The sequence below is a fragment of the Chenopodium album genome, chromosome 5 (assembly GCF_948465745.1).
Source record: "Chenopodium album chromosome 5, dcCheAlbu1.1, whole genome shotgun sequence".
Taxonomy (NCBI): Eukaryota; Viridiplantae; Streptophyta; class Magnoliopsida; order Caryophyllales; family Amaranthaceae; genus Chenopodium; species Chenopodium album.
Genome location: NC_137838.1, coordinates 52,738,023 through 52,757,500, shown reverse-complemented (window position 1 = coordinate 52,757,500; position 19,478 = coordinate 52,738,023). Strand labels below are relative to the sequence as shown.

The window sequence follows — 19,478 nt, the reverse complement described above, 5'->3', positions numbered from 1 at the left end:
TTCAACAAGACCAATCTGGATGCAGAATAACAAATAATTGAGTCTTAAGCATATTACTACAGATAAACATGTAGGAAAATTTATCAAAATGCACCCTCTATGTGAACAGTCTGTTCTGCTAACCACTCCAATTTTAAAAAATCAATTAAATCAACCCCAACTTTTACTTTACTTTCACACAACCACCCAAGACTTCAACCTTAAATAAAGCCTTTATTTAATCAAACAACCCTTGAACAGAATTTTTTCTCAAACAACCACCCCTACGGTATCATCGTAGTTGATTAACAAAAATTTAGGTAATGTTAGTTGTTTAATAATAAATTTCTCCCTTTTTCCTTTTTTGTTCTTACCATTTGAAATCTTTTGTACTATTCATAAGATGAGAGGATCTTCTAAACAGCTCTCAATACATAAAACATAACATATTCATGTTGAGTTATATTTGATTCGTCTCAATGAATAATTTATTAGTATATTTTATACTAATATGGAACTAAAGATATTAATGGTTATACTAATGTGTAACCAAAGATATTAATGTTTAGCAACTAGCTAACCATCTCGTGTCTAATCTCAAAGAAGGGTTTATGATCAATACATTTTATGTTTGAAACCAAAGAATATCTACATTTTTTTGCAGAAGTTACAATCATTGTTGATAACCTACACTAATGGAAATGAGATCAATATATTTACTCTGTAATTTATTAGTTATTCTAATTCGACTTTTAACTCTATTCACAACACTATCATATAACTTTTTCTCAATGTAAACTTCACAATTATACATTTAAAATTGATTAAATATATTAATATTCATAGTTGTGTGTTAACAAACGTACAAGTAATGTGAAACAACTTTAGGAAATATTCAGAACCTTTCTCCAACGCTAACACCATATGAAGTGGTTTCAAGAGGTTTAAAAACTTGATTAAAGCAGTTAGACAAAGGAAGTTGTCGGAACCAGGGTTGTGATGATGATAAACAAAAGCCTCTTCATACTCTTTGTCAAGTAGATAAAGATTAGGCAAAAGAGTAAAGAGACTACAAACTCCATTCTCATCTCTTTGTTGGAGGGAAGAGAATCAAATAAATTGGTGCTAATTCGGCTCTCTATATTTTCTCCAAGGTGAAGATGCTCTATTGCTCTCTCAGATATTAATCTTTAGCATTGTGGAGGACATTTTTACTAAAGCCCATATTAGTCAAATTCTGCACAGGTGAAAACAAAGCTATAGGAACAGGCATTGTTATACATTCTCACAGCATTTCAAGTAGCGCTATGGACATCCACATATTCCCTATTTACAGCAACACCATCAGCTCCAACTTCCATTGTTGTTCTACCCTTCATGATTTCGGTTCACACAATTTTCTCTTTCCTCAAAAAGCTTAATTGAAGAGTGTAATGAGATATTGAGATGAGATTAATGGAGTTAGTTGAGAATTCAGATCAAAGATACACGGAACGCGGGACGACGGCGCGTTCCGCGAACCAGGACGCGTGTCCCGAAACGCGGAACTTACTCGTTCTGGTTCGTGGTGGTTCGCGATCTGGTTCGTGTTTGATAGGGTACCCACTTATAGGCAAAGGAATCTTCTGTTTTCTTGAGTTTTTAAATTTAATTAAAGCTTCAAGTTCTATTAATGGAGGAAAATGAAAAAAGAAGTGAGTAGAAGGAAGAAGAAGGGTCCTTGACAGCTTTAAATCATTAAAATAACCCTAACCTAATTTTTAAACATAATGGTGGACCCCTCCCTTTTTATCTTTTCTTTTTACTGTATTATTTTATTACTAGCACCTTGTTTTTACTCCATGTAGTCATGTACAGCTGTAATCTTTTCTTTTTATTATTATCTTATTTTTATTGCCTAGTTTTTAGGTATGTACTGATAGTAGTGTACAGTTATATATTTTTATTAATTTTTTGGTTAATACGAAGTAGTTGATTACGAGTACTTTTCAGTTTTAGTGATTTAGTCTAATAAATTTAAAGTCTAATATTCCCTCAAAAAAATAATAATTTAAAGTCTAATAAAAAAGAAAATTCTAATTAAAAAAAATTCGAGAACTAGAGTCATACATTCCGGGAACTCTAAAGCCTACGTTCCCCGTTCCCGTTCCCGTTCCCGTCCCACGTTCCAAAACGTCCCACGTACCGTGTAACATTGATTCAGATGTCCTAAGCCCACGGGATCCTAACCAATCTTTCAGTTTATTTATGTTGCACCCAAATATACATGAGAAATTTTTCATTAAAGCTCAGTTTGTTTTGATAGAAAACATTTTCCAGGAAAACGAATTTCTCATTTCGCATTGTTTGGTTAGTAAAGGGTAAAGCAATTTCCAAAAGGAGGAAACTAATTCTCCCAAGAACCGTAAACATTTATTACTTAAAATGAAGCCATGCCACATTTCCTCCATACTATTAAGTATTAACATCCATTTCCTCTTCTCTCATACATCTTCTTTCCAGACCCATTTTCCTCTTCCTTTTTAAGTATTAATGTAAGGAAACAAATAACAGAGAACCATTTTCAAATTGGTGTTTTCCCTTGAAAAATTATTTCAATGGAGAATCATTTTCCTATCAAAAAAAACAAAACCTAAAGATCTTTGTTTGGTACAAATTATTAGTCGTTAGTGTTTCCTATCTTCTTGTTAGTTGTTGTTAGTGTATGCTTATTATAAGGAGTATAAGTTAGTGGGTCTCAGGATTTTTACTAGTAGTGGGTTAGTTAGTGGGATATAGCGTAGCATATTCTTAGAAGGATGCAGTTACTTAGTCCAGGTCTTTAGGCATGCAGTATGTTAGTGGAGTATGATGGTATTTAGTCTATATATAGGTTACGTACTTTGCTTTGAAAGATATGAAGTTGTAGTCCTTGTTTATCAATAATTAGTATCATCATAAGTTTATTTTAGTGCATTATATTATTTCATATTCATTGTTTTTTAGTTTCAACATGGTATCCGAGCCGATGGTTCAATCCTAGGCCTTATTAAAAAAGTCGTGAGTCGTGAGGAAAATAAAAAGGGTCGTGAGTTTCATAAAAAATAGTAGTTCATTTTTTTTGTGAGTCAGTAATCATGTCAAATGGTGGTATAAACTCGTCGTCGCAGGCCTTAATTCCAATGTTTAAGGGTGAGAATTATCACCCATGGAGTCTCGAGATGAAGAACTTGTTTAAGTCTCAAGAGTAATGGGACTTGGTGGAGAACGGTTATAGTGAGCCGAACCCAGCATCGGCCCGATCAACAATTACGTGAAAATCGTAAGACAGATGCAAAGGCTCTATTGTACATCCAATCGGCAATGGATGATAAGGTTTTCCCGCGAATTTCCGCTGCGTCAACATCTAAACAAGCGTGGAAATTTTGAAGAAAGAGTATTTTGGTGATAAGAAGGTAATTGTCGTTAAACTACAAACTTTACATTGTAGTTTTGAGAACATGACAATGCAAGACAAAGAAACAATCCAAAGTTTCTTGTCTAGAGTATCTGATATTGTAAGTCAGATGAGAATCTATGGTGATACTATTACTAATGAGACTATTGTTCGTAAGGTATTAAGATGTCTTCACAAGATGAAAGACTATAAGCATGTTGTTACCGTAATTTTGGAGTCAAAGGATTTATCAACCTATACATTTGATGAGTTGATGAGTTCTTTGATGGCTCATGAAGAGAGGATGGATAAGTCTACGGATGACGATATCGAGGAAAAAGCCTTTCAAGTTAAAGGGCAAATGTCGGATGGTAGTGGTCGTGGTCGAGGTGGTCGTGGTCGTGGTCGTGGTCGTGGTCGTGGTCGTGGTCGTGGTCGTGGTCGTGGTCGTGGTCGTGGTCGTGGTCGTGGTCGTGGTCGTGGTCGTGGTCGTGGTCAAGGTCGTGAAGAAAGTGGTGGTCGGGGTGGGGTAGAGGTAGTGGTCGGGGTCGTTCATCAATGAGTAGTGTTCAATGCTACTGCAAGAGGTATGGTCACAAAAAAGATCGTTGTTGGGGTAAACAAAGAGACGAGCAAGGTGGTGAACAAAACAATTTTGCTCAAAAGGTTGAGGAAGAGAGCAGACTTTTCTAGGTTCAAGTGTTTGTGGTTATAGAGAGCAAGTGGTGGTCGTGTACATGTCTATTAGTGCATACAAGTCGTGATGTTTTTGGTGTCGAGATGAAGTCGTGTTCAAGTCGAGATTGCAAGTTCATAGTCGTGAGATTCTTGGAGCCTTGAGTGCATACAAGTTGTTTTTTATCTTTTTGAAGCAAAGGGGTGTGTTGGTAATTGCTTCAAATTATTAGTCATTAGTGTTTCCTATCTTCTTGTTAGTTGTTGTTAGCGTATGCTTATTATAAGGAGTATAAGTTAGTGGGTCTTAGGATATTTACTAGTAGTGGGTTAGTTAGTGGGATATAGCGTAGCATATTCTTAGAAGGATGCAGTTACTTAGTCCGGGTCTTTAGGCATGCAGTATGTTAGTGGAGTATGATGGTATTTAGTCTATATATAGGTTACGTACTTTGCTTTGAAAGATATGAAGTTGTAGTCCTTGTTTATCAATAATTAGTATCATCATCAGTTTATTTTGGTGCATTATATTATTTCATATTCATTGTTTTTGAGTTTCATCATAAACATGACAATGTTGAAAACAGTTCAAGGTCCCAGACTCTCATCCATGTTTTCCACCATTATATAGAAGGAACAATCCTTTTAGTCAGCAAAGATACTTGGCCTCATACTTCTCTAAAATTTCCAAATTTTTCAACCACTAAATGACGTACCAAAAATTGCAATGGGAAACTTAGGAATTAAATTTGATCAACGGATATACTCAGTTATGACAAAAATTAGCTAAATTGCTTAGCCTTGTAATCGCCAAATTTGAAAGGCAAAGGTCGGATAATTCCAGGTAATTTTTCCATTAAAAAATTATTTAGATTCACTGAATTGAATGCCTTTAATTTCAACAAATGTATACACTCTTTATGCTACTTCTTTTATCTTTTCCTTTTTACAGTATTCACTTGACACATTTGTCAATGCATCTCTATAATTTAGCCAATAACAAGTACTCCCTCCGTGTTTTTTTTAAGTGTTACAGTTTGACCGGCACATAGTTTTAAGCAATTTAATTGACTTAAATAAAATAAGAGGTAAGTGGGGTAGTTAGAGTATTAAAAAATTGTAAAAGAAAGATAGTGGGATTAATAGTTTATTGAAAAGTAATTAATGTGAGAGAAAAGATATAATAAAAAAAAAGTAATATTGGGCTTAGGTGGGGACCATGAAAGGGGAGAGATATAATATTTTAATGTAGCTTTTTGCCAAAAAAAAAAAGTTTAAAGCCGGAAATGGAAAGTGTAACTCTTAAAAAAACACGGAGGAAGTAACAACTTTAGTTACGCATATACTTAAAATTTATACTCCCTCCATTTCTCTTGGACACGCATGCTAATGCTAATATTTAATCACTAATATCTCTAATTATCAATAAGTATAAATTCTAACTATTAAAAATTAATAATCTATTCATTAAGATGATTCCAACAATTATATTTTTTCTTATGTATAAATCACAAACATTAGTCAACGTAGGATGAATGAATAGTGCAAAAAAATTGAAATTGAGCAAATATTGGAGGAGTACTTCGTAAAAAAAAAAAAAATTGATATTTAAACATTTATAATTAAACGAATCTAACAATATTATTTACTCTGTAATGTTTAAATTTGGTTACAGATTATGTAAATTGTGCATAAAGTCATTACATAACAACATAAAAAAACGAAGGAAGTAAAATCATATAGGAACATTTCATTAACCCCTTTATTGAACACACTCCAATTCAATCACTTAAACCCTAACAATCACAAAAAAATTATTACAAAAAAATATATATACGAACACAAAATAAATCAGGCGATCAAAATCAAAGCAAAATCAATCAGATTTCCCATCATCAACAAACAATTAAAATTCAAATTACAACGAAGATCCGAGGAGAAAGAAAGAAAGAATACCATCAAGAGAAAGAGAATTAACAGGAGGATTGATAATGGTGATTACAGCAACACCATCAGCTCCAACTTCCATGGTTGTTCTACCCTTCATGATTTTCCTTTACACAATTTTCTCTCTCCTCAAAAATCTTTCAGTCACGTCTAATTGAAGAGCGTAATAAGATGAGATTAATGGAGTTAGTTGAGGATTCAGATGTGTGTTTTAATGGAGGTGTCGTGTGCGGAAATGCAAAAATGACGCTGCGTTTTATATGATAGCAAAATATCTTTATTTGGTAAAATTATTACGGAAAATCATTTTTTAATTTAAAATAAATTTAAAATTAGTATTATCTGAATTGATTTGATGATGAATTCGGCTGTAATATAGTTGGTGATAATTTATTATCAAGCCACGTAAGTTAGGAAATAGTAGTACATGTATATCTGATGATTTCATTATTGCGCTTTTCAAAGCTTGGTGATAAGCTTGATCCAAGGCAGTACTCCGTATAACAAAAGACACCGATGTTAATTTATGCAAAGATAGTTTTTTTTTTTTTTTTCAATAGTTTACTAAGAAAAGCAAACAATAAATTGAAAATACAACCAAACAACACAACAAATTAAAATAGGAAACTAAGAAGATGACGTCTACGAGCAAAAGTGGTAAGCTCAAACAGTGGCGGATCTTGGTTAAAACTATTAGAGGGGCCGAGATTTGAATCTTTTATCTCTCACTACAAAATAATCACTATGTTATAATATTTTATATGTAAAATAAGGTTATTTAAGTTCATTAGCTAATTTATTTCAACAATTTACCGGGGGTCGGGCCCTTAATGGCCCCGGTGGAAGGTCCCCCTTTAAGCTCAAGAGCAAGAGAATTAGAAACCCACGGATGCTTCATAATTCGACATATTAGAAGATGGAAGAAAATGGAAAGAGTCTCCTAGAGGACCCAAATAAAAATAAAAAAATAAAAAAATAAAAAAAAAAACTTAATATCCATTGAACCCTATCTTCATAACGCAGTTACAATAGCCTCACAACCAGTATGGATCAGAAGGTGCTAGAAACCTCAGCTCGGTTTGTGGCGACACACAAGGCAAAAACACAAGTCGTCAATTTAGCCTGCAATGCAGAGTTGGCCCAACAAACTTGGGCTTCTCCTCCAATAACTCGATACATGCACTAGATTCTCTAGGATTTTTAGGCACACATCAATCAAATTCAAATCCTTTCCACAAAGATTTATGAAAGGAAATGGAAGCACGTAATCCAAGTAGAAGAGATATGTGTAAATCGACCAACCTGCAAGCCTTAGCACTCCTGGAAAACCAACCAAAAGCAAGGGCAAAAAGAGAGAATATGGGGAAAAATCCATCACGGAAATGCATATTAATCCTAGACAACCAAATGGTCAACAACAAACTAAGAAAGAAATTCAAAGCAAACTAGTCTTTGGATGAAGCAAACTGAGATATCAACTCCACACACCAAACCTCAAAAGAGGGAAGATTCACAAGGTCTAGACGAAGACCCAGCAGACCACAAACCAAAATGCGAAGAACCAAAAAGCAGTCTCGAAAGAGATGAGCCACGGTTTTAGTGGACTAGTTACAAAAGGCATAACAAGGATCAATAGGAATACCCTTGCCTTGAACGCTACAAAAAAAATAGCCATTTAGAAACAGATCAAAACCGTTGCTAATTTGTATCCCTCCGTTTTTAAATACTTTGCTCCACTTTCCTTTTTCGGCCGTTTTTAAATACTTGCTTCATTTCCATATTTAGAAACCTTTTACAATATTTAATTAATTTCTCTCACCAAGTGGACCTAACAACATTAATCCTATATTCTCTCTCCTTCAATTCTCTTCACTATTTTTGGTTTTTTATAATTTTTTATTCTTCCACCAACCCCACTACCTCCATATTTTATTACTTTCTCCAATTTCTCCTAAAACTCCGCGCTTGGAGAAATAGAGCAAGTATTTAAAAACGAAGGGAGTATGATTCTATCTCTAAAAGTAGTGCACGGCGGATTTTGCAACTAAAACTAACCTGCATTGGCTAATGTCATATTGATCTTCTACAAAACTAAATGGTCATTTATTAGTACGCTACAAGATGAAAAACATGTAATTCACAACAAGCGTAATAAGTTTAATTTCATGACTCGTAATGTCTTCAGACTATAAATCACACCATCACCACCGTCTTCAGACTCCAAATCCTGTAAAAATAAAATAAAACACACAAATTCTCCAATAACATTTTTATTATTATAATATTAATAACAATATTTTAAAAAAAATAATAATACTAATAATATCATTAATCACAAGTTAAATAGTATGATTAATAAGTGTAATATATTTAAAACATTAATCACATAAGCAAATAATAAAAAAGCCAACAATAACTAATATCAACAAATAATTAAAACATTGATCACAACAACAATAATAATACTAATACTAATTACTCAATTTATCACAAAATTAATTATAATAACAACAAAATTATGATAATAATACAAAGATTACATTAATAAATTTGATTTTAAAAAAAATGATCCGTCTAGAATTTCCTGATTCACTAAGGTGGATCCGCTTAAAATTTCCGGATCCACCTAGGTAGACCCGAAAATTTAAGACGTATGTTTTTATTTTAAAAAAAAAAACAAAAGTACCAGGACTTACAGAATCCTCCGACGGTGCCTCTAGTGTACGATCGTTGTCGTCGTCTATCGTCCAAAATCCATTGCTAAAGCTTCATAATTTTTTTTTTTTAAAAAAAAATCCGTCCATGTCAAAAAAAGGCAATATCATTCTTCCATGTCAAAAAGGGAGTGATGCCCTGTAAATTGGGAGCGTTGTTTAGCAGTTCACAACTTATTTTTATAAATAAATTAAATATATGATCATAAATGGATCTTATTTTAAAGAACTTTTTACAACGAATTTTTTGATGGAAGTTGTAGACACCCATTTGTGTCTCCCCAAAACCAAACCCAGTGATGAATACCTTTCACGTCGAATCATAATCGAATGAAGTGAAAGTGTGGAAAGTCTAGTGTTGCGGATAGTTTTAATTTCTTTTCTCCTCTCTCTGTTTTTGAAAACCTATTTTAAGAAAACGGCCAATCCAGTTTTGGTAGTCCATGATATGAGTCCAATAATAATGTAGTTGGATGGGGCTTGACAAGAGCTTTCCAACGATATATTATAAGCCCAATTCCGATGAATATTGAGGAAGTTATGGCCAATTACAGAACTGGGCCCGGTTTGAGCCTTATATGCGGCCCAATGATCTAGGGGAGGGCCTAATATAGATTGCATTAGGAATGGTTTTAGTCTTCTAGATTCTTCTAGAAAGTTCTTTTCATTCCTAATTCAATTAGCATTGATAAATTGACTTTTGTTGACTTTTCAGAGTTTTAATTAAGATCAAAGAGCATTTTTGAGGAAAGATACGATTTTATCCTTCTGTACGGCAATTTCTATTTGATTTTAAGAAAACGCGTGAATTTCTGAATCAGCGCCAAACGCCAGCTATAGCGCCTGGCGCTAGCATTCGCGCCTGGCGCTAATGTTGGCGTCTGGCGCCAATAACCAGTTTTGTGTGCGCCAGAACTCTCTTTTGATATTTTATCTTTTTGGCTGATTTTCTCTAAAAACAACGTGCTAAAAACTCTGTTTTCAATCATCAACAATAACCAATTTTCTCTTTCATTCACCAATTCTCATCAAGAAATTCTTGATTACTTTCTCTCTCTCTCTTTTCTAAACTAGCCTTTTCTCAAAATACAAAATTCCGCATTCACAAGACTTAGATACACCTAGCCATATTCGAAGTTGCCTTCGCCCTAGACGTGAAAGGTTTAATTTCTGAGGGTTTGGTCCCAAATCTCTCTTTTAATTATTTAATTTAATTATTGTTTTGTTTTATTATTTTCCTTGAAGTTACTAACACGTGTATTTTGTTATTAGAAAGAGGTACGAGGCATCAAAGTAAGTTCTTTAATGGTTTAATTGGTTTTTATTGACGTTATGATATAGAGTTCATGCTTAGGTTGTTATTATGATATTCCTAGTATCATGTCTAGGGTAAATTTAATATTAAATATGATCGTTATGATGCCTTTTATGTTCTTCCTAATTTTTATGATTGTTAGTATCATGTTAGGGCTACATATATGATTGTTATTGCTTAGTGATATGATAGGGTTTGTTATTAATCTTGTTAGTATCATGCCTAGGATCTTGCTATGTTTTAATATTAACATGTATATGATTAATATAATTATTATTATGATGATTATTGTTTTGATTATTATTATGATTATTTTGATTATAATTTATTATTATTATTATTATTATTATTATTATTATGTTGCTTGATGAAATTTATTGTTATTGCTTGATCACGCCTTTTATGCATGTTTAAAGGGAATTGGTACTTGTAATCACGCTTAATAAGATAATTTAATAATCTTGTTTAGGGTTAATTTGATTATAATTCAAGTGATTGCCAATAATAGTTTTATTTGTGCATTAATATTAAACCAACATAGATTAAACAGGTTTAGGGGTAATCCTATTGATTGCATGTTAGTCAGAAAGCGCACATGAATACGATCAGAATAAAGTAGAGGCCTATTATTAGGGCAGATTCAATCTCTTTTAGGTTGGAATTGTACCTTCATCCCCGAACCCTATTTGGTTCAAGACCTTATGGAGTTGACGATCTCTTGGATCGTTAAGGGGTGTAACTTTCACCTCGTGAACGGTTTACAAGTTCCTAAAACTTGTTGGCGACTCTTTTGCTCTATCTTCTTTCCCTATGGACGCCACCGTACTTTAGTGTATGATCACAGTGGGGTTCAAGCTAGGGGATTAACGCTTGAAATATTCCCTACAATTTTTGACGACTCCACTGGGGAGGATTTCTATTTTAATTCCTGAATTTGTTTCGGCAATGATTTAGAATGAGTGGATGAGACTCGAAACGTTCTAAGTATTTCATGTGCGTAATTTTGATTAACATTATTGTCATATGCATAAAAAAAAATCTCATTGGAAAGACCATCCGTAATGAGTTAAAAACATAGGATTTTACACGTAGGAAATTTGAGAAATATCTTTCACAACTAGGATCGAAATAACACTGCGCGAAACTGGTAAATTTTATCGAGCACAGAAAGCTGCTGAGGCATGTAAGAATTAGTCTCAGCGAATAGAAGTTGGCGCCAGACATTTAACTGTAGCGCCAGACGACAACTCTGTCGCTAGGCGCTACAGCTAAAACCTGGCGCCAACCTCTGTTGTCTGGCGCCAAATTCTTCCAATACCGAGCCAAAAATAAGCGTTCTAATTTCGTCCAGTTTTTCGTATTGTTTGCTCGATCCTACTTCCTGATTGAGTTTTTCTCACTTTTCTGAAACCCATATGTGTTTTACATATGGACATAACCCTCTGTGAATTCATGCTCCATCTACCTGATTGAACGCTCTGAGCAACAAAGGGTACATCCGAGAATGTTGAATTCACCAAACCATGGAAGCGAGTTTTTTCTAAACTCGCGGTGTCCCATCCACTCACGCCAACCCTTCACGGTTAGGCTTCCGCGCGGTGCATCCGGACAATTAACCATGGACCCTCTATTGACTAAACCATATCCCAAACTTTAGAGAACTAGAGCCATGGTTAGGTTGCAAACTCATTGCATCATATTGTGCCTACTTGACTAATTGTGCATTTTTTGTTGTGCATATGATATATGTTTTCCTTAACCGTTTGTTTGACTTGTGTTGAGATTTAATAAATTAATGACTTAAAGAACTTTGCCTAATTAATTAATTGATTAATTAATTTGAGTAAATAAAGTCTAATATTTTAATCAGAATTGACCTACTACGACTTTAGGCATACCCCTGTTGATTAATAACACCGAAAACAGTCTCAGATTGAAGTTCCAGCATTGGCGCCAAAGTCTGAACTGTAGCGCCACTCTGTGGAGTGTGGCGCCTGGCGACATCTCTGTCGTCTGGCGCTACACTACACAGTGAGACGCCAGCCCTGTCGTTTTGTCGACAGTTCGGATTATTGATCGAGTCATCGCCTAGTGTCTAATTAACCAGTTTGCTAATTAATTCAGTTAAATTTCGCTGTTAATAACACCTTGTCGAGTCATTAATTGAGTCTAGTCACATAGTCTAGCCACATGGTCATGAAACGAGTCTTAACATGTCACCTACACTCACTAGTTTTAGCACACACTTTGAGTATATGTCACCATGACCATGTCTTAGGTTCATGCATGAGTCGGTTTTTTCCGTCATCTGAGTAGGGGGGTACATTCTATTCCTAGTTCTCCATATCCCTCCACCTACATCATCTTTCTTCACGTTCTATTCCAATCTTTCTTCACTTCCTCCATCCATTGCATGTTAAATAGAGTTTGAGTCAAATAATTAATAATAAATATCCCCAAATTCCTTTTCCACAGTACTTGGTCGAGGAGAGAAGGGTGATTAATCAAGGACAACCTCTTTATTCAAGTCTCACTTTTTGATAAATCAATTCTTCAAAAGAGGAAGGCTAGAAAGATAATGGCAAGTCAAGAAGAAGTCAATGAACTTAGGAATCAATTGAATGACGTGACTGAGGTGTTAAAGGCTTTAACCCTCAATATTGATGACCCAGTGAAGCAACAACAAATGAATCTTATGCAAGAAAGCTTGAGCAAGCTATCTAGTGACTATAAATTTCAGGACATTAGTTCACAAGGGGTCTCGCTGGACAAGGAACTTCTTCCGCATAAGTTCAACGCCACTGACATCCCTAAATTCAAGGCAATAGATAACCCTTACTTTCATCTAAGAGCTTTTGAAACTATAATGAGCATTAAGGGTATCGATAAGAAGGTTTTCCCCTCTCTGTTCCCACTATCTCTCGAAACCGTTTTCCGGCAATGGTTCTTTTCTCTCGAGAAAGAAAAAACCTCTTCTTGGGAATCGATAACAAACGCTTTCATAGATAGATATAAGTGCAACATCCAAGACGAAGCAGACCATAGACAACTTGAGATGTTAAAACAAAAAGAAAACGAAGGGTTCACTTCTTTCTTCAATAAATGGAGAAAAACTTCTGCTAATATGGTCAAGGCTCCTATTGAAAAAGAATCTGTGAGGATGTTTATCAAGAATCTCCAAGGGAAGTATTCAAAGCACTTAAAGTACCAACACAACTTGAATACTTTCAAGGCTGTCTATAATATAGGCATTGACATTGAAGATGACCTTCTGAAAGATAATAGTGCGAGAGGAAAGAAGAACGACCTTCCTTCTTCTTCCTCTCCCATTAATGAAGTACGTGCTACGAACGCCTCTAAATCGCGAATCCAAAGGTCAAAAAGAGTGTTCACTCCACTTGGTATGAGTTATGAAACGGCTTTCGAGAAGCTACACCACAAAGGACTAGTCATGCCCACAGGGCCCATCAAAGATCCAGTTTCAGAAGCCAGGCACCTAAGTGGGACCCCAATAAGCACTGCAAATATCACCAAGGAAAGGGTCACGACACTGAGGAGTGTTGGAAACTCAAAGAAGCTATTCAAGATCTGATCGATAACAATGAAACTTCCGAGATTCTAGCCATTGAAGATGACCAAGCATCCTTCGATCCATCACTTCTTATCACACCTGTAGGAGAGCCCATGATCGAGACAGCTTATATGACCTCTCTCGATAAAGTGGCCATGATTGGGGAGGATGAAAGTCTTTTCTTAGATAATACCAGGGAATACTCGTCAAGTCTAAAAGAGGACGTTCGAAAACTGCAAGATGTCGTTGCCATGCTCTTGAATGTGATAGAAGGATTAGCAAATCGAGTGATGGCCATCGAACAAAATTCTCGCCAAGGGTTTAATGAAGAACTCAATGCTCCTAAGCCACGACAAAACGGTCCATTGAAGAATACACACCAATAGGAATGACTTACAATAATGAAGCTTTTGACTGTCTTCATGATCAAGGTCATATTCACTCCATTGGTCCCAGTCAAGACCCTCCATCTGAAAAACGTTTTCTCAATTGGGATCCAAGTTCCTATTGTCGATACCATAAAGGTCGCTGTCACACTACTGAAAAAGTGTTTCGCCCTCAAGGATCGTGTTCAAGACTTCATTGATTCACATCTCCTTCATGTTCCTCCGCACGACAAGAAGGCCAAGATTAGCAATGACAGTAACAACGGCTATAAAGGGAAGAAGAATGACTATCCTTCTTTTTCCGGAAACACCTACTCTAGTAATAGTGTTGGTACTTTCGACCTTAGTGAGATCCTAGCCATGGATAATCGAAAGCAACAAAAAAGAGATTTTACCCCTATTGGAATTAGCTACGATGATGCTTTCGATCGACTCCATGCCAAGGGACTCATCACTCCTATTGGACCTCTTCAAGATCCCCCGCTTGAGAAGAGAGTGCCTAGTTGGAATCCAAATGTGCGCTGCAAGTACCATCAAGGTAGGGGTCATGCCACCGAGAGCTGTTGGAAGCTAAAGGAGGCTATCCAACATTTGATTGATAATAACAAGCTTCCCATACCTCCAGTTAACAAGAAGAGCGAGTGATGATAAAGCAAACAACGCAACACAAGAGGCGAACTTCAACGACGAGATTTCATGACATCTTTGTTCTTTTTCTTTATTTACCCTTTCCCTAATAAGTCTAGCATAGGCACCTTTCTTTTCCCTTAGATTAATTTTGTAGATTCTTTCTTTTCCCCTTTTTAATAAAATGAGCATTTATTTTCTTACATATGATCATTTCATTACATTGCATAAAAAAAAAAAAAAAAATCCATGTCGAATTAAGCAGAAGGTATACCAATGATTTGAGGCACCCCTTGTAGCCACATCATATTACCTTTCACCCTTTAAATATGCAATCCTTTTTTTTGATAAACCACTTTGAGCCTCGTCTAACGATAGACCTTTCATTTTTCAACCCATATCTACCTAACCTTGGGATGGGATGGTAAGCAACTTATGAAAAGCTTGAGTGACTTCAAAATATTAAAATAGCAAAAAAAAAATTAAGCAAAATAAATAAATAAAAGTGTACAAAAGGGAAAGTGTTCCAATGTCATTGACATAAACATGTCTTTGATATGAACACGTATCAGATTGCGTCTCTGTCGAGTGCTCGGTACCGTGCCTGAGAAACATGAATGCCAAGTGAGTGATAGACCGCATGATCAGGATTGTCCACACTTATAAAAATGAAATAAACGCTAAAGCAAAAAAAGAAGTAAAAAAGAGTAAAAACTCGAGTATAAAAAAAATACAAAGATTCAAAAGCAAGGTTGCACACCTTGGGGGCTTATCGAGGGTCTTGAGCCTTTATCCCCTTCTTCTATAACCTTTAGTTTAACCACGTTACAACCTTTAAAAAGACCTTTTTGAGGTATACACATACTTGTGCAAGGTTCGGCTAGAGCTACTTTCGGCCTGATTCCTAACGGATACGTAGGCAACCTCACATCGAGGTGCGGCCGTAATAAACATGCATTCATATTCAAATTCACACACTTACACCATGATCATATCAAGGGATATCTTATGCTCATCCCTATTCATGTAGAGCTAGACTTGGGGGCTTGATCCCACATCATTAGCTTACCTAGCCTAAGAGTCACCACCATTTGACTCTTTTAAAAATAATATTTTCCCACACACTTAGCCTTTGCGGCCTAACTTTAGTGTCACTTTCACACATTGCACAAATACATGACCAAATATACTTTCCCTTAGGAACCCTTTGTCATGAAATCTTAACATAACGCTGAAGCATATATTGTCATGTCAAAATCACTCATCAGTCATAATCATCATTGCATCACAAAGTATGAAGTGCTTAGCCTCCGTGCCTAAGTTACCCAAATACTTTCATCATTGAGTCAACCATTGAGATAGCCTAGGATGGATTAATCCTTGCACCTTGAGAGATAGTATCAAACGACATTTGATTAAGCTCATTCAACATGCACCTTCAAAAACTTCGATTCTTTTTTGCGTCTTTCTTTTTCGGGAGAAAGTCGGTACCCTCCACAAAAATGACTGAAAATTTTTGCTTTTTTTGCATTTTTGAGTCGCACAATCATAATACAATGCACACACGGGTCATGAGTCACACGTGTTATTTCACTTCGAGTCGAGTCAACCTCGAGTCAGTCACGGAGAGTCAAGTTTATGCCTTGAGCCGTGTCAAGTCGATGAGTCAAGCGACATTAAACCTTAGGTCAACCCTAAGATAATTAAAGAGATTAGCAAAGTTCTATAGTAAAAAATAAATACAGGTGCAGCCGAACGGGGAAGACCCTACTCCAACGCCAGATGAAAACATCTAGCGTCTGGCAGCAGATTTCAGCGCTTGGCGCTAGATCTCAGCGTCTGGCGGCAGAATCAATTCTTGGCGCCAGAGATATTTCAGCAGCGACAGAGCTCAAAGCCTCTCAGAAAAGTGATTTCGACCTCATACAGCAATTTCGGGTTCCTTGGTACGCCAGTTAGCCCCTATAAGCAATTTGACGTGATTAAGTAGTCAGTTTGATTACAATCACAATAAGTGATCGACCTGATGAAAGATTGTCTCACTTAGCTTAAAGCGCCTAATAATTGGCTCATCACGGAGACACCGACATTCTGGTTTTAGCGGAATCAAAGTTCAAGCGAGCTTTAGAGATCGACAAGCGTTGGTCTTCGGAAATTTTTCTTCGGAATATTATTAATTCAAGCTTTTTTGTTCAGAGACGCGTGGACATATTATCGAAGCTCTTTTGTTCAGAGACTCGTGGACATTTCCTTCAAGCTTTTTTGTTCAGAGACGCGTGAACTTTTTCATACATTAAGCTCATTTGCTCCAGAGACGCGTGGGCATATTAATCAAGCTCTTTTGTTCAGAGACGCGTAGACATATCATTCGAAGCTCTTTTGTTCAGAGACGCGTGGACATTTCTTTCAAGCTGTATTGCTTAAGAGACGCGTGGGCATCCTATTATCAAGCTCTTTGTTCAGAGACGCGTGGACACATCATTCAAAAGTTCATATTAAAAAAAGACTATAATAAAAAAGCTCTTTGTTCAGAGACGCGTGGACACATCATTCAAAAGTTCATATTAAAAAGAAAGAAGCTCTTTGTTCAAAGGCGCGTGGACATATTAAAAAAAAAGCTCTTTGTTCAGAGACGAGTGAACATCAAAACAACAAGATGGCGTTCCCTAGATTGTGGAAAGTTGTCAAAAATTAACGGAAGGTAATTTCAAGCGAAGTTGTCTTCGATCATGTTCCCTTAGACATGGAAGATTGTCATAAAGCGGAAGAAGATTGTTTCAAGCGAAGCAATCTTCGATAGTATTCCCTTGGACGTGGAATATTATCAAAGCAGAAGAGGATTGTTTCAAGCGAAGCAATCTTCGATAGTATTCCCTTGGACGTGGAATATTATCAAAGCAGAAGAGGATTGTTTCAAGCGAAGCAATCTTCGATAGTATTCCCTTGGACGTGGAATATTATCAAAGTGGAAGAGGATTATTTCAAGTGAAGCAATCTTCGATAGTATTCCCTTGGACGTGGAGTATTATCAAAGCGGAAGAGGATCGTTTCAGGTGAAGCAATCTTCAATATTGGAAGCAGTTACAAGCGTAGCAGTTTTCAAGCGGGATGACATTCTCTTGGCAGGAGGTCATCAAAACAACAGTAAAGCGGCAGCAAATCGGTTACCTTCAGAGACGTGTGCTTGACGGTGCAAGATACGCGTTTCTTAACTCTTTTATCTATTTAACTAACGCTAGTTTTGCAGGTATCGACGTTACAAAAGTGATTTAGGATCGCAGAACGTTCTGAATCATTCTCCGTCCCTATCGATACTTTGACTTTAGTTTTCGAAACTTGTGTTTCTCCAAACTCAGTCAAAGTGGGGGCTTCTGTAGACACCTATTTGTGTCTCCCCAAAACCAAACCCAGTGATGAATACCTTTCACGTCGAATCATAATCGAATGAAGTGAAAGTGTGGAAAGTCTAGTGTTGCGGATAGTTTTAATTTCTTTTCTCCTCTCTCTGTTTTTGAAAACCTATTTAAAGAAAACATCCAATCCAGTTTTGTTGGTCCATGATATGGGTCTAATAGTAGTGTAGATGGATGGGGCTTGACAAGAGCTTTCCAACGATATATTATAAGCCCAATTCTGATGAATATTGAGGAAGTTATGGCCAATTACTGAACTGGGCCCGGTTTGAGCCTTATATGCGGTCCAATGATCTAGGGGAGGACCTAATATAGATTTATCATTCTTAATGAAATTAGGAATGGTTTTAGTCTTCTAGATTCTTCTAGAAGGTTCTTTTCATTCCTAATTCAATTAGCATTGATAAATTGACTTTTGTTGACTTTTCAGAGTTTTAATTAAGATCAAAGAGCATTTTTGAGGAAAGATACGATTTTATCCTCCTGTACGGCAATTTCTATCTGATTTTAAGAATACACGTGAATTTCTGAATCAGCGCCAAACGCCAGCTGTAGCGCCTGGCGCTACGCTTGGCGCCTGGCGCTAATGTTGGCGTCTGGCGCCAATAGCTAGCGTTGGCGCCAACATCGTTTTGTGTGCGCCAGAACTCTCTTTTGATATTTTATCTTTTTGGCTGATTTTCTCTATAAATAACGTGCTAAAAACTCCATTTTCAATCATCAACAATAACCAATTTTCTCTTTCATTCACCAACTCTCATCAAGAAATTCTTGATTACTTTCTCTCTCTCTCTCTCTTTTCTAAACTAGCCTTTTCTCAAAATACAAAATTCCGCATTCACAAGACTTAGATACACCTAGCCATATTCGAAGTTGCCTTCGTCCTAGACGTGAAAGGTTTAATTTCTGAGGGTTTGGTCCCAAATCTCTCTTTCAATTATTTAATTTAATTATTGTTTTGTTTTATTATTTTCCTTGAAGTTACTAACGCGTGTATTTTGTTATTAGAAAGAGGTACGAGGCATCAAAGTAAGTTCTTTAATGGTTTAATTGGTTTTTATTGACGTTATGATATAGAGTTCATGCTTAGATTGTTATTATGATACTCCTAGTATCATGTTTAGGGTAAATTTAATATTAAATATGATCGTTATGATGCCTTTTATGTTCTTCGTAATTTTTATGATTGTTAGTATCATGTTAGGGCTACATATATGATTGTTATTGCTTAGTGACATGCTAGGGTTTGTTATTAATCTTGTTAGTATCATGCCTAGGATCTTGCTATGTTTTAATATTAACATGAATATAATTATGATTAATATAATAATTATTATGATGATTATTGTTTTGATTATTATTATGATTATTTTGATTATAATTTATTATTATTATTATGTTGCTTGATGAAATTTATTGTTATTGCTTGATCACGC

General features: G+C 35.8%; 2 protein-coding genes across 2 annotated transcripts in view; both read right to left on the bottom strand.

Moving 5' to 3' along the window:
• Positions 1-6,350, bottom strand: part of LOC145632103 (peroxisomal fatty acid beta-oxidation multifunctional protein MFP2-like) — a 25,176-nt gene extending 18,826 nt beyond the window's left edge. The window contains exon 1 of the mRNA XM_081684389.1: positions 6,026-6,350. Within this exon, the coding sequence (XP_081540515.1) occupies positions 6,026-6,116 (91 nt within the window). The 5' untranslated portion in view covers positions 6,117-6,350. The remainder of the gene's footprint in view (positions 1-6,025) is intronic.
• The window catches only part of LOC145630736 (uncharacterized), a 92,583-nt gene that overhangs the window by 57,396 nt on the left and 15,709 nt on the right, over positions 1-19,478 (bottom strand). The window lies entirely within an intron of this gene.